Genomic DNA, 14,983 nt, shown 5'->3' on the forward strand with positions numbered 1-14,983 from the left:
ATGTATGTTGGATACCTATTGGATAAAGAAAGCAGCATGTACCATCAAGGACCCGTCAGAAGATCAGGCATCAACCTGCCTCCACAGAACTTTGTTTCTTCACCACAGTACCCCGACTTTGGCGGATACCATCACATGCCAAACATGGACACACACGCACAGTCCACGAGCAGCTGGGGGCCCACATATGGCGCTCCCAGGGAGGATTGGGGCACCTACAGCCTGGGGCCCCCAAACAGCATCCCTGCACCAATGAACAACTCGTCTCCGGGACAAGTGTCGTACTGCTCCCCTGAGTACAGTCACATGCATCCACCCAGCACCGCCGTGCTGCAGCCGCCGCCAGAAAGCGTTTCTGCCACTCAAATGTCTCCGGACAGAGAAAGGCGCAACTCATTTCAGTGGATGAGCAAAACGGCACAATCCTCCTCAACAGGTGAGCGACACAAGTCCACGGATAGACTTCTGATTCAGAAGCTGATGTTTGATTTTACATGGCCTGAAACAAATGACAGCGCGCCTCGTTTCGGTGGGAATGAGTCGGAAAAGTGCAAGGCCGCGGCGCCAGGCCCTTGTCATGTTAATGCCATGAGTGTGGGAGATGCGAGCCTGACTTCCCCGTCACATTGTTGCTCTCCGTCATCAGACGACGGCCTCTGTTTTCAACACCTCCTCACTTTGATATGCACCCTGCTCTGTTCCTCTGTTTTATTACCGGACAAAGTGGCACTTTTCACAGCTTGTGTTTAGTCTTCGCGGTGAAAACATGTCAGACCACATCATAATCGAACATTTTAAAGGATGAGCTGAAACATTGTATATTTCTTCGGCCACTGTACTTAAATGCAAATATGTAGGCTTATTTAATGTAATTGTTTGCCACATTGGACACACGATAGGAAAGTAACCTAACAATTTCATAGTTTAGGTAGAAATAAATCAAAATGCCTTGTAATAATTTCTTAGCGTTTCTGGTCTGATGTTTTTGCTAAACGTTCTACTGACACGATCTCTTTGAAATTCAAAGTGTCCATTTGTCACCAAAGCAAAGATCAGAGGCACAATTTGCGTATGTACAGAGATAGTAATGAAGATCCTGTGCATTGATAGACCGGTCCTGGCACGCGGAATCCGGCAAGAAATCTCGTCGAACAACTCAACTGTGAGGTAAAAATAATTACCATTTTGTTTATTGCACATTCACAGGCAAAACCAGAACGAAGGAGAAATACAGGGTTGTGTACACGGACCACCAGAGGCTGGAGTTGGAGAAGGAATTTCACTTCAACAGATACATCACTATCAGGAGGAAGTCTGAGCTCGCGGTCAATCTGGGCCTATCCGAAAGACAGGTAATACACGATGGTGCTTTTCCATGTCAGTGATTACATTGATTAATGTACAGGATTTCATAATCTATAGTAGCATAAGCTATGAATTCAATATATTCCTGCAACCTGTTACATTTGACCTGTAAGGCATGTTCCCCCGCAGGGTTGGTCCGTCAGCATCTCACGCCTGTTTGTCTCATTTGCAGGTCAAAATCTGGTTTCAGAACCGCAGGGCCAAAGAGAGGAAACTTATCAAGAAGAAGATGGGTCAGTCTGACGGCAGCAGTGGCTCTGTGCACAGTGACCCCGGGTCAGTGAGTCCACTCCCTGTGCCAGGCTCGCTCAGCCCCTCAGAAATCCATGGGTCCCTGTATCCACCTCAGCCTATGAACACCTTACCATCAATTAGGAATATACAGCAAGTGACTGTGACGCAGTGACGGAGAGACTCGAGCTCTGGGACTCGAACATAACCGAGCACTCCGCTGACGGACACTTTACGCGCAGCATACAAACTCTATTCGTGTGTCAGGACGCACAGAGCTGCGGACTTACATTATAACAAAGCGATGATACGCTGGAGGCTCTTCAAATATTTTCACAGAATTGTTTATTAATGTAGGAGAATACAAAGACTAAAAAAAAACGTCAATTTTATTAAAATATAAATATCCTTTTATTATGTGATGGAATGTATGTGTTTGTGAATAAAATGTTAATTCGACGACATTTAAATAGCCTAAGTTTAAACTGGATTGTGAAATGAACATAGTCTATTTTAGATTTGACAAATCAAGTCTTTGAGTGTGCTTTGCCAAATAAAAGCTTTAGTTAAGGTGGCCAGGATGAGCAGTTATGTCGCTATACCTATTGTTTTTGGCCATATTGAAATGTAAATAAAAACGTTTTGCATAACGATTTTCAAAACAAGTTTATTTCTAAATGGTGCATGGGCTTTGGTCTATTTTGTTCTTAAAATCATCTAAGTTTGGCTGTGTCACGGCCCAGGCTGCATGATGCACAAGGCCTGTGCGTGATGGTAACAAGCATTGAAATGATCGGATGTAATGTGTTCTATTGCTGTGCATCAAACATGTGGCCATAAGCGCTCACACTGTGTCCTCCAGATGCTCAGAGGCGCTCGTGGCGCTCGTGGCGCTCGCGACACCAGAGACTTGCGCGCCGCTGACGTCATCAGCGTCTTACTGCCCAACATGGCGGACTTTGATACAATTTATGAGTTAGAAGACGAAGAGGGTGAGCACGTAGTGAGTGAAGAGCATTTGCCCAGATACTGCCCGGAGCCCGTGGCCATGTGCGGGGCAGGGCACATCACAGTGTAAGCAGAGCCGTGTTTGTACTCATGTACAGCTTGTTGTGTTAACCTAATGTCGGAACCTTTAGCCTTTAGCTTCGGCTAATCAGTTAGCTAACGTAAATCACAACGGTCACTTCTTGCCGAGCGTTTGTAGCTGTAAATATCAGACTTCTGTGGTTACCGACGGTTTATTTATGTGTGGCATGTCAATGTAGCATGTTTTATCTTGTAGCGTCTCGTCACTGTCAAGTGTAACGTTATTTTGTGATCACAGAGGAAACTACAACAGTTCAGCTGTCACTCCTGTTCCAGGCCTGGTGCAGTTACACGGGTTTAGACTCGATTACAGGGCAATTTACCTTCTCATACCGAACGTGAAACACGTCCTTAAAATCAGAAACCAAAAGCTGTGAATAAAATAACATAAAATACAATGCATGCCTAAAATAAGGTATTCAATAAAAGTAAAGTTTTATAAAAGTTTATCTAAATAAAAATACAAAATATGCAAATATGAGGTATTTTTCACGTGACTTGCTGAACATGTCAATGACTCATGAGTCCAACCTGAGGAGAAGACTCTTATTATTGTGTCCAGAGGTTCTGGTCCAAATGGACTGTGCTCGAGGGGAGTGTCTTGAATAGGCTGTGTCCAGGGTGAGAACACAGCCTCTGAGTCCTGCAGAGATGATCACCTTCTCAGCAGAGAGCGCAATGCGCTGTAGTCTCCATTTGTCCCTGACTGTGGCTCCAGTGTACCACACGGTGATGGAGGAGGTGAGGATGGACTCGATGATGGTCGTGTAGAACTGCACCATCATCTCCGCTGGCAGCTTGGCTTTCCTCAGCTGCCTCAGGAAGTACATCCTCTGCTGGGCCTTCTTGATGAAGGAGCTGATGGTGAACCCCCACTTGTGGTCCTGGGTGATGATGATGCCGAGGAAGTGGAGGTGATGGCGGAGTCTGTGATAGTGAGAGGGGGCTGGGGAGCTGTGACTTTCCTGAAGTCCACGATCTTCTCCACTGTCTTCGCCGCTGCACCAGGACACCAGCCGCTCCACCTTCCTCCTGTAGTGATACAGTTATACAGAAAAACTTAAGCAAAATAAAAAAACAACCCGATAGGCTGTTAAATAAATTTATCACAATATAATGTCAGAATGCTTTTGAATGAGCTCTATGCTAAGTATTCAAACATGTACATCTCCATTGGTTTATTATTAGGCAAAAAAAGTCTGTTGTTGTGACGATGCAGCTACAATCTTCCCCACTTTCTCCGACTGGTCCAAAGATGCCTACATTTTTGTATGGATGAAGGATTTCTCAAATATCAAGATGCAAAGATTTATTTTTATTTGTATGCTTGATTTTATGGTAAGATATTGCATCACCTTTAATTAGTTGTTGCAGTAGGACCAGTGTCAAGTTAGTTTTCATAAACACTGTTTTATTTACCTTTTTTCTGGCGTTCAGTCTTAAAAGAAATGTTTGGCTATAGACTACTGTTGATGGGATTGGGACCATTATTAATAAACTCAACAGTAATCTAATAATAATGATAATAATAATAATATACATGTGTTTTCAGGTTTGGACTGAGCAACAGTTTTGACACAGAATTTCCTTCTATTCTCACAGGAAAGGTACTGCTTTATTTTTGTATTTTGCTTTGTGTAAATAAATGTATGTTAAGTACTTTCATATGTTGTAACTTGGACTACACTAACACTGGTTAGTGGTTCCTAAAGTGAGGGTCGTGAGATGATCAAATTATGACACTGTATTTTGCAAATAAGTACAATTTGTAACACATGTAATCTAGTAATAGTAAGTAAATGTGTAAGTAAATGTTATTTGTATAGCAGCTTTCACAGTCAGAAGTCACAAAGTGCTTCACAAAAATACAATACAAAAGTATTATCATATTCAACATGTTTTGACTGCATTCAATTTTGTTCAGCAGTGGGGCTTGTGAGTGGTAGTTATTTTAGGGGTCTCGGCCTGAAAGGTTTAGGAAACATTGCCCGGAACCATCCTGGTACAACTTGTTCTAGAGACTGGGCTGCACAGTTAGAAAGAGATACAATGTCCAGTCCAGCTCTGTAAATGAGTAAGCCGTCTAACGGCTGCAGTTGGCCGGGACGCAGGCTTTGGGAGAGTCCAACTCCAGGTGATAAAATAATGAAATGGAGACTCACTGCAGACAAGAAAGAAAAGCTTCCTGGGTCGAACGCTTAAACACAAAAAGGCTGTAGGGGTAAGAGCAGGCCGAGGGAAGTGTGGGGCAATAAAAAGAAGCTTCAGCATTGTGACCAACGGTGACATGTGATGGATGAGTTCACAATTATGATGATTGAAGGGTGCAGATCAGGCCCTGCTGGGCTTTATTTTGAGGTCTTTGGCTGTTTGCAAAGAGACCTTTGCATCCTGTCATAAAAGATTACGACCCCGGTTTTATGACGTACAGACTGGGCCTGGAATGAGCAACCATTCAAGCTGTTTGGCCTGCACTGCCACAGGCACTGGCCTTATCTCCCTATAGGCTCTCCTTGCCTTGACCAGTCTGGAGCGTGGTTAGCTAGTCAGCCTTAGTATTTTAAGATCCCATCTCATCTTGGGCCAGCATCTGTAAATATCTACCTGCTGTGATATTGAAGCCTTTGATCTTTCCAAACAAGATATTTTGAATATCTAGGAAACATTTGTGATTGAGCTGCATAGATGATATAAATTACACCATTTCTGTTTTTCTATCCTTAAAGCCTTTGTCTTAATATAGTGTTTATTTTATAGGTAGCTCCAGAGGAATTTAAAACCAGCATTGGCCGAGTAAATGCGTGTTTGAAGAAAAACCTGCCTGTCAATGTGAAGTGGCTGCTCTGCGGATGCTTGTGTTGCTGCTGTACAGTCGGCTGCAGTCTGTGGCCGGTTATTTGTCTCAATAAGAGAGTGAGTTCTGACCTCCTGACACGCGCCGGACACTTTTACTCTCTCCCACATCACAGCCCATTACTCAAGGGCTCTAAGGACGGTTCAGCTGGAGTAGTCTTGGTTTAATAACATACTGTGTTCAATTAGTGGTTGTGTAGGAATGATGCATTTAGCGCTTGTTCATCCCTACCTGCTCTATGGGCGTGTCTTTTAAAGCCGGTATTAAAGTAAGAGTTATAGACAACAAAGTGAAAATGACTTGCTGGTAAAATTGGAGTCCAGTCTATAAATCCTAACACAGCTGCAGTTAACTGATACCTGCTATATTACGCCTGTCACTGTCATTACTTTCATTAATGACTTTACTGCTTCTGTTAATGCTGCTCTCCTCTTTGCACAGACCAGACGATCCATTCAGAAATTGCTAGAATGGGAAAATAACAGATTATATCACAAGGTAAAGAACACGTCATCACCTGTGTGAAAGTGTGTGTATGTGAGCCCCATAAGTGCTGCTTTGTAAACTCTTAAACATAAAACTATCAGTGGTAGAGAGTCTTATCTGTCGCACTGATTGAGCTGGCTGCGAGGTCTGCAGTAAAATGGTGTGCTCATTTTGGTTCGTCCTGTTGCAACAAATTACAACTAGTAGCTGTGGACAGAAATAAAGGAAGCTGTTGAGTGTCTGGCCACAGTTTGACCCCTGTGAGACCAGACAGCCCTGTTTCGAAAGTCTCCTGTCACTGACAAGGAGATCTCAGACAGATTGTTCTTTGTCATTGAGAGGAGGTGTTCATTCATTGTGTCCGTGTCTTTTCCTTTCTTCAGCTGGGGCTGCACTGGAAACTCAGCAAAAGAAAATGTGAAGGCAGCAATATGATGGAATATGTAAGCCAGACACTTTTGTTTCATTTACAATTCAGTTACAAATAATACAGAACCCAATATCCAATGTTAATATCTAAACCTATAACTACACATCCCTGTATTAAATCGGTAAAATGTATGTTCATTATCATTGGTTTATTTTCTCCCCTAAATGTTCTCGAAAATTATGTTTTTTTCTCTCTTTTTAATGATTTGTCTGTGTTAACCTTCACAGGTGATTCTTATAGAATTCTTACCCAAATATCCCATATTTCGACCGGACTGAGAAGGCGGATGTGAAGCGGCCATGAAGTGGACGTGGGGCCCTTGAATTTTCTCCTTAGTGCCTTGTACAGTACAATATGTTGGAATAAGGATCTGCGCCAGCGTCCCGGGTGGACCCTGTTAATATGTCTGTGTATCAGACTTTGCAACGCCGTCACTTTTGCTTTAGAGCAGATTTTGCACATTTTTCAACAAGCAGACATTTCCCTTGTTTCTTTCCAGCGTTTTTGTTACACGAGACTAAAGAGACTACATCGAAGTGCATTTACCCCAACGAACAATCCTCTGCCCCCGCCTCATCCATCAATAAACCCTTGCAACAAATGTGACACTCCCTCAAGCCTAAAAAAGCCTTACCTTATGTGTAATTTTGTTACTTTGTGCTGCGGGTAAAGAGGCAGTATTGTTTTGCGATGAGGGCAAAAATGCTGTATAGAGTATCTAATCAGCTGTTTCCTATACATTTGACTACATTGGAACAGATGACTTTACCTGTAAATACCATACACATCTGTACAGTGTTAACCTATTGTTTACATTAAGTTATGTAGAAATTTAGTTCCCCCCCTTTTATGCCAATCTATTCCTGTTTCCATAGTATAATTAATAAAAGTATATGGACCGTTTACCTTGTAAGCCATAATTTCACTATTGCCAGAGTTCGACTGATCGATGCCCTCAAGCCCAGTCTGATCTCAGAACAGCGAGTCGAGGATAAAGCAAATGATACAAAGAAACACAAAAAGCTGTGCTTATTTTTGCCAAGACCTTTAATCACGCACCACCTGTTTTAGCCGAAGATTGTCGAGTTTGAAGCAATTTCAAATGTTTTTCACTCTGCTCTTATGATTTGTGCAGTTCCATTGCTTGTTTTATATCCCCTCGTAGTCTGAAAAGCACATGCACTAAATTTACAGTGTGTGGGGAACAAATGGTTACATTTTTAACCCTGTTGAGTGTTTTTATCATTTCCTATATTTTAGGATACTGCTGCAATGCGTTGTGTTAATAGTGCCTCTGGATTAGTTTATGAACCGTAAAGATTGAAATAGTTCTATTGTACCAAGGAGACTTTCCTCTGAGCATTATCCATGTTACAAAATCTGTTTACCACAGAGACTCCCTTTGGAGAAAGAAAATAAATTACTTTTGAAAAAAACAAATAGTATTTGTTGTCTCTTTTCACTTTCAGTTGTAAATCACAATGAATGTAAAAATCGCTGAACTTATGAGTGACTGAAGTAAAACAAAACTCAGTAACCTGTAGCAATACAACATAACTGGGCGATTTGTCCTGTTAAAGCGATGAATCGTTAACAGAATGCTTACGCTGTGATATGCGTGGTCCTTATCTAGTTGTACATGAAATTAGTGAGTTTACTCAAAGTTGGTACAAGCCCCCAAAGCAAAGGCAGCGCTCCTGGGTTTATGGCCCTTTGTGCTGTTGTTTCACATTCACATTGTCTCTTTAGTTTGAGGTTTAAACATTCACTTAGTGTGAACCGAACTAAAACCTTCTGGCATGTGAATGAAACAACAATCTTGAAAAGAGATGTTATTCTAATAATGAAAAATTATATATATATATATATATGTATGTATGTATGTATACACATACATACACACACATTTTTAAACTGCACAATTTCAATGTATATGGTTGTCCACTAGAGGTCAGGTGTGTCTGGTACATGAACAGATTATTAGACAATTTTAGGCTTTACTGTCACCATCCGTTTTATTCATATGTGCATGTTAAGTACACAAGCATTTCCTGAAATCTAAACAACCACATTTCAGATTGAATCCCAACAGTTGACATGAGAGTAGTTGAGGTTTGATTTTAAATTATATTTGGTAAGCTACAAATGAATAACTTCAAGCAAATTCCTTGCTGCTCGAGGCTTTATTAACTGAACAATATTTCTCAAACAAGGACACATTTTTGATCGTTTAAGGCAATTTTTAAGGCAATTTTGTCCTACAATTGTACAAGGCACTCAATTGTAAAAATATTCAAATGAAAAAAGTGATAACACTTGAAATTAATCTATGTTTGCAAAGTGTATTTACACAATTACGTTTCTGGGAAATGATCCAGAAAAAAATAGGATCTTTAAATTAAAAAAAAAATCACAAATCAATTACAAGTAAAACATTTGTTTAAAAGATGTTTCGTCACTCTTTGGTAAGCCGATGCAACTTGTTACAATAATGTAATCATTTATTTCAACTACACATCCCAATCTTTAAAAGCAACAAAGAAACCAAATGAAAGATTTATTCACTAAATGTTTATATAAGGACTAAATGCATTCAAACACAATCTTTTGCTTTCAATAACAAAATAATAATTGTGGATTGTAACTATACGCACTACTTTATCTTATACTGGTATCCCATAATGTCATTGTGATGTGCAAATGTAGATTTCCCAGTTATACCTTATATAACTACAGGTTAAAGAATCCTGTGAGGGGCCAATGGGCGGTACTAGACGAGACTCCCAGGCCACGACACGACAGTCAGAGTGACTTTATTCTTCTGCAACTTCAGCATTGGGATGAGAGAGCTATTGTTCATTCCCACTGTGGTAGCTCCATTTACAGCCACTATCTCATCGCCGCACCTGAGGACAAGAGCAGAGGTAAATGTCACTGGACAGCCATGTAGGGTTTCATTAGACTGCACTGAATCTTACTTCAAACGTCCATCGAAGTGAGCAGGCGTTCCAGGCACAATGGTTTTAATGTAGAAAGGCTGCTGGCCGTGACTTTCCTCATAGCCTCCAACTATACTGAAGCCCCAGCTCTCATTGTTGGTCTTGTGTAGAACAATGTCTCGGCACCAGTGCATGTGGCTGATTTGGAAAGAAACATATCTTTGTAGTACTTTTATTCCAGTTGCTTACGGGTTAATCATTTAAAATGTCAACACCAGACATGAGGGAGATACCTTGGTAATCCCAGCCACCGAGTCCAAAGCGGGGTCCAGTTTAGAGTGTCCTCTCGAGGGTCATCAGACAGGTCCATCTTGTCATTACAGCTGGTGTCTGGCTCCTCTTCAAAATCCTCCGACAAAGTCTGGATGACCCGCAGAACCACCTGGGACTGGGCCGTCTGAGCCTTCAGCACAGAAACCGCTTCATTGTACGTCAACTGTGTCAAGTCCGCTCCATTGATGCTGAGCAGGACATCCCCTACAACACAAGTCATTTAATACGTCTTGCGTGTAATGTAGGGCCTTGTAGACATTAGTTAGATGTTGGTGCACCTCTTTTGATGGTGCCCTCTCGGTGTAGGCAGCCTACGGGCTGTACACTGGTGATGTAGACCGGCAGGCGGCTTCGGCAGTCTCTTCCTCCAGCAATAGTGATTCCCAAAGAAAGTCGTGGCTCTTTCTTCATGCTAACTGTTTTGTCCTGGCTAGAAAACCCACCTGGAGGGTCCTAAACAAAATATATTCATGCAATTGGAGGCAAAGGTTATAAATAGAGCAAAATATTGTCTAATATCATAGTTGGAAATGTTACTTCTCTTTGAAAGCTTGAAGTCTTCACATTTAATAATCAATATCCATTTACAGACAGAGTAGTCCAATTAATTAGTAGCAAAAAGTATTTAGAAAACTAAACTTGTTTTTATTGCTTCATGGGATGTATAAAAACATGTTTCTTGGATGTTGAGTTTGTTTATGGTCTGGAGCTCTGGGATTGAAAGCAGAACTTTGATCTAGTCTCTTCTTGTTCCTGTCATTCATTGACCTTTGTTTCCATTTTTATTTTTGTTATTCAACCATAATAGTTACTCAACAAAAATATATAATATAAATATATATATAATTGATAATAACTTAAACAATGACATCTGTATAATGGTTACTATAAATTCAAATAGTACTAATGATATCAGCAACGGCCCTAAAACTTACATATCAGTCAGACATACAGTAGTTATTTGCATTTTGGTTTGTCAGGGATGTTTACATTGATCATGTCACACAAGGGAGTACACCAGGGATTATTTATACAAATCTACTTGTAGAAACAAATGTCAAACATTTTAGGTACAGCTGAGTCTCTCAGTTAATGCGTGAACTTAGACACTGAGCTCTCGTAACCGAAACGTGTTGAAAATGACAGCTTTAGTTGAGCTTCTTGTGCCAAGTTAGTTTCTGAAGGGGAAGCGGGGGGGAGGTGATGCTCTTCCTCCCCCTCAGCAGGAAACCCATCCCCCCCAGCAAGACGCAAAGGCTCTACTCAGCAGGTGAAAGCTAACCGTTATCAGCTTTGATCCTGTTCCAGCCAAAGAAACAAGGAAAAACAACAATACAGTGGCCTGTAGCAGCAGAGTGAGCAGTGCCCCAGGCCTTTTGATCAGCACAGGCCGGGCCATACAGGGGCAGGTGTCCTCCTTCTCAGACACTCACCCCCCACACTGAGGCCCACACATCCACTCTACTGTAAGTGCACAGTGCTGGGACACACAAAGCAGTCACGGGACAATTACACCATTCACACGGCATTAGATAGTGCACTGTCTGGTCAGCAAACCATAACCTGCTTCTGAAAAGAGTCAAATGTCGACTGTTTATTAGACAAGCAGAGCCCAGTGTATTATGGCCACCAAAGCAAAATCTGACGACAAGGGATATACTCATCTTTAACACCTTTACGACATAAATGTGCTATCTCACCTTCATGTATGTGGACCGCCGTCTGAAGTACTGAGGGTCTGGGGCTCTCCTGGCTGCTCTGGCAGAATGGCCCTCTCTGCTGCCGCCCTCGTCATGATCCTCCGCTGCCCTCATAACCACAAAGTTCACACGCACCTCACTGGCCTGCATGCAAACATTTTTATTATTATTTTTTCAATCCATGTATACAAGGGATGTCACAATGCATTTGTTTTCAAGATTATCCTTTCATTTGCGTCTTGAGTGACATTAATAACCCTAGAGTTAAAATTGACAACTGAATGAATATTACTTAATGCGTGTCTGTAAAATGCACTGGTGTTACCTGAATGATCTGGGCAGCACTTTCTGGTGTGCCATGCCTTAGGTCCTGTCCATTGATTGCCAACACTTTGTCATTGTTCCCGAGTTTCCCATCTTTGGCGGCCAAACCTCCAGAGAGCAAATCAAGGATGAAGACTCCGCTCTCGTCGGACTTACGAATGAGTTTGATGCCGAGCGGTTCAGAGTGGTGGTTTTTCATCAGTGTGACTTGCAGCACGGTGCCCGGGCTGGGGTGAGCGGGCTGGGACTGGGAGGCAGACGACGTGGATGGGTGGTTGGCATGGAGCTCAGACCTGGGATCCCTCGTTTTAAAGCCCTTTTCTTGCATCACAGTGAGTCTGAGCAGTGTGGGCTGTCGAAGGAGAGCAATGGCCCGGGCATGTGGGACGGACGCCAAACTGATGTCATTTACCTGGAAATTCAAACCAATCGATAGTATACGGTTTACCTACATACGGTACGAGACAGCAATCCAAAAACAACCGTTAAATCTAAAACACATTTTTATACACGTATGACAATAGCAGATGAAGTAAAGGCTCCTAAATACAACAAGCCCAAATTCATTTCCACGTAATGGATCAGTCAGATTAAAAGGGAAGGTATGTACAATTGTTATTTCATATTTCATAAACATGACCAGTCTGTGTTCCTAGATACGAGGTAAACATGTTCAACTCAAATATTGTTTTTATTTATCACAATTGGAATGTTGATTTATTCTTATTATGTTTTCATTTGGTGTTTTAGTTCTCAAGACGATTATCCAATCAGAAAGCAGAATGAGCCTCACATGAGTCTCTCATTTAGGTTGCCTAAAGCCCAGCACCTGGACTAGTGCAGCCTCTGCATAAAGGGGGAGGTCATAAAAGCAGCACACGACTGAAACCTGTACAGTACTCAGATGGCGATGAGGCATTTAAACAGCCTAGTCCCGACCAGGTTTAAACCTGGGTGTTTGTTACTATGACAACTAAGAGCAAACTTTGGTTAGCAACATTGGTGAAACAGAACTGAGGATTTGAAGAGCCTGGATTGCCAAAATAAGAGCACAGGATTCATACTCTTCCATTAAAGGAGAAAAAACTCCAACTAATGCAGGTCTAAAACTGGGACAAGCTCAGTTTACAAGTGATCCACATTCCAGCCCCAGAGAAAGGATCATGGCAGTGGAGTTCATTTACATCACTCCTGGTACTGTGTGTGTAACTACAGTGGATCTGTGCATCACTGTTTCTGTCTTTTACACACATTCTTAAAGCAAAGCACATGGAAACTGATCTCAGAGAAGCATAACAGCCTGTCTACGCATTCGTTACCATGGAGATGGAGAACTTGTTTACCCAGTTTAGCCACTTTTCCAACTTTACAGCAAATCCTCGTTTATAATGACAAGCGTCCATGTGTTGAACTGTTTATGCAAAAGCAACTGAAATATAACTATATAATTAATGTCATTACCTCCAATATATGATCCCCTGGGGCCAGCCTGCCGTCTCGAGCCGCTACAGAGTCTCGAACTGTCTCCTGGATCACAATGTTGCCCAGTGGAGTGTCTTTACCGCCCACAATACGAAGCCCCAGATCCTCATCAGACTCTTCTCTGAGGAGATCAACCACATTGGCCTCTGCCACCAAGCTTGACCGGAGAGGAGTGTTGTCTGAAATAAAAACAGAGGATTGAAGCAGAGACCTGGCTCTGCAGCTCCAAAACAAAAAGGACTGCATCCAGTTCTTAATACAGTGTAACACTAAACAGTCTAGCACAATGTCATGTATTAGTAATAGTCACACTTTAACACTTTATGTTTATACTGTAGACAGTGAAGGGCCTTTCAGAATGATAGCGGCAGTAAAAACTTGTCCATACATGTAAGCAATTGCCTGTGCGAAATGTTGTGGTTAGAAATCTCATAAAATATGTAGCTACAAGTTGGGGGAAACATGCACATAAATTAATTTGTCATTTGGATTGACCCATGTATTCTATTCAAACCATACCTTCCTCACATTCTTCATAGGCAGGGTTGACAAGTCCAGGGTCAGGGTCTCTACTGGACGTCCGTGGTAAAGAGGTCTGTTTAGCATCACCAGAAATGTCTACATCCCCCTTTCGCCCCTTTAACTCATTCCATGAAGGCCTCTTCCTTTTTTCAGCTTCCTCTCGCAATCTTTGAAAAACAGGACATCTACAACAGAAGAGAATCACCACAAAACTATAATCATTACAGTGACCACCAATACTTTTATGTAAACAGTGTATTAGGAAGCAGCGTTACATCATATGTTCTATGAAAAGAGCGTTAGTGCGGGGTTGAACAGGTTTTCATGAAACATGACAGAAAACAGTGACTATTGCAATTTCCTGAACCCTGAACTTTGCTCCCTGTTGTGTGTAAAGTGACATCGGCTGACCAGCAGTCCACTTCATTCTTACCAAAGAGATGATAAGCACCTCAGAGGAAAACAAGCTGACCTGCAGACTTTATGTATCTCTATAACAAACATGTTCTCACAACAATTAATGTGGTATTCCTCTTTTTAAAAGGGGTTAGATGGTTTTCATTTATTAGCAGTCCCTAACCTGTTACGCTCCCGAGTGGTCGTACCTGTTGTGGAGGTGAGGCTGCAGTTCACAGCGCTGCATCTGCATCTGGCACTCTGCGTAGTGAGGACAGGCCACAGACAGTTTGTCCAGCAGGTTCCTCACCAGCAGACTGGAGGGACGACACTGCTGCAGCTGCAGCCGCTGTCGGTCCACTGGGCAAAAGTCCTGCTCCTTCAGGAAGTTACTGAGGCAGTGAAAGCAGTAGGTGTGCCCACACGGGGTGTCCATGGGCCTGAGCAGCGGCTGGAGACAGATGTGACACACCAGCTCATCGTCCACATCGTCCTGGTACTCGTACAGGTGGCTGTCCTGGCAGTCGTGCTGCTGGCCGCACTCTTTACACACACGTGCCCACGACAGACCTGAGCTGCCGCCGCCTGCAGCTTTAGTCTCAGTGGCAGCCATTGTTTTTTCAGTCCAAATAACTTCTAAACTTGTGTGTAAAACTCCTCAAAATATGTACAATTTGTACAGTCTATGAGTAAAAGCGGAAAAATAGTCCATCATTTCCCAAAGTGTTATCTCCAAGTCTTCATCCAGCTTTTGTCTGTTGAGAAAAAGAAAAACAGTATTGGGTGAATATCAACGTTGGACTCGTTCTCTTCGTTCACAGGAAATGACAAA

The 14,983-nt window shown here is 42.2% G+C and overlaps 3 protein-coding genes across 3 annotated transcripts; 2 read left to right on the forward strand and 1 right to left on the reverse strand.

Moving 5' to 3' along the window:
* cdx4 (caudal type homeobox 4) lies at positions 1-2,062 on the forward strand. The gene is made up of 3 exons (XM_072433303.1): positions 1-436; positions 1,207-1,352; positions 1,538-2,062. Exons 1-3 carry the CDS (start codon positions 1-3, stop codon positions 1,769-1,771), a joined length of 816 nt encoding a protein of 271 aa, XP_072289404.1. The 3' UTR covers positions 1,772-2,062.
* Positions 2,063-2,510: 448 nt separating this feature from the next.
* On the forward strand, positions 2,511-7,447 carry chic1 (cysteine-rich hydrophobic domain 1). The gene is made up of 6 exons (XM_072437299.1): positions 2,511-2,670; positions 4,238-4,292; positions 5,443-5,598; positions 5,981-6,037; positions 6,409-6,468; positions 6,683-7,447. The coding sequence occupies exons 1-6, from the start codon at positions 2,546-2,548 to the stop codon at positions 6,731-6,733; spliced, it is 504 nt and encodes a 167-aa protein (XP_072293400.1). The 5' UTR covers positions 2,511-2,545; the 3' UTR covers positions 6,734-7,447.
* Positions 7,448-8,733: 1,286 nt separating this feature from the next.
* lnx2b (ligand of numb-protein X 2b) lies at positions 8,734-14,983 on the reverse strand. Its single transcript, XM_072437310.1, has 9 exons — positions 14,361-14,983; positions 13,753-13,940; positions 13,213-13,412; positions 11,753-12,163; positions 11,428-11,571; positions 10,006-10,180; positions 9,688-9,931; positions 9,434-9,592; positions 8,734-9,361 (listed from the first exon to the last, which is right to left on the reverse strand). Exons 1-9 carry the CDS (start codon positions 14,762-14,764, stop codon positions 9,226-9,228), a joined length of 2,061 nt encoding a protein of 686 aa, XP_072293411.1. The 5' UTR covers positions 14,765-14,983; the 3' UTR covers positions 8,734-9,225.

This window comes from Eucyclogobius newberryi, unplaced genomic scaffold (genome assembly GCF_026437365.1).
Source record: "Eucyclogobius newberryi isolate DKJ021-1_F unplaced genomic scaffold, fEucNew1.0.hap1 SCAF_11, whole genome shotgun sequence".
Lineage (NCBI taxonomy): Eukaryota > Metazoa > Chordata > Actinopteri > Gobiiformes > Gobiidae > Eucyclogobius > Eucyclogobius newberryi.

Coding starts and splice junctions, on each gene's coding strand:
- cdx4 (XM_072433303.1), top strand. CDS start 1: ATGTATGTTGGATACCTATTGGATAAAGAAAGCAGCATGTACCATCAA. Junction 437..1,206: donor GGCACAATCCTCCTCAACAG/GTGAGCGACACA, acceptor GCACATTCACAG/GCAAAACCAGAACGAAGGAG. Junction 1,353..1,537: donor TGGGCCTATCCGAAAGACAG/GTAATACACGAT, acceptor TCTCATTTGCAG/GTCAAAATCTGGTTTCAGAA.
- chic1 (XM_072437299.1), top strand. CDS start 2,546: ATGGCGGACTTTGATACAATTTATGAGTTAGAAGACGAAGAGGGTGAG. Junction 4,293..5,442: donor CTTCTATTCTCACAGGAAAG/GTACTGCTTTAT, acceptor TTTATTTTATAG/GTAGCTCCAGAGGAATTTAA. Junction 6,469..6,682: donor GCAGCAATATGATGGAATAT/GTAAGCCAGACA, acceptor TAACCTTCACAG/GTGATTCTTATAGAATTCTT.
- lnx2b (XM_072437310.1), bottom strand. CDS start 14,764: ATGGCTGCCACTGAGACTAAAGCTGCAGGCGGCGGCAGCTCAGGTCTG. Junction 12,164..13,212: donor CAGGGGATCATATATTGGAG/GTAATGACATTA, acceptor TTGAATTTCCAG/GTAAATGACATCAGTTTGGC. Junction 9,593..9,687: donor CGGTGGCTGGGATTACCAAG/GTATCTCCCTCA, acceptor TTTCCAAATCAG/CCACATGCACTGGTGCCGAG.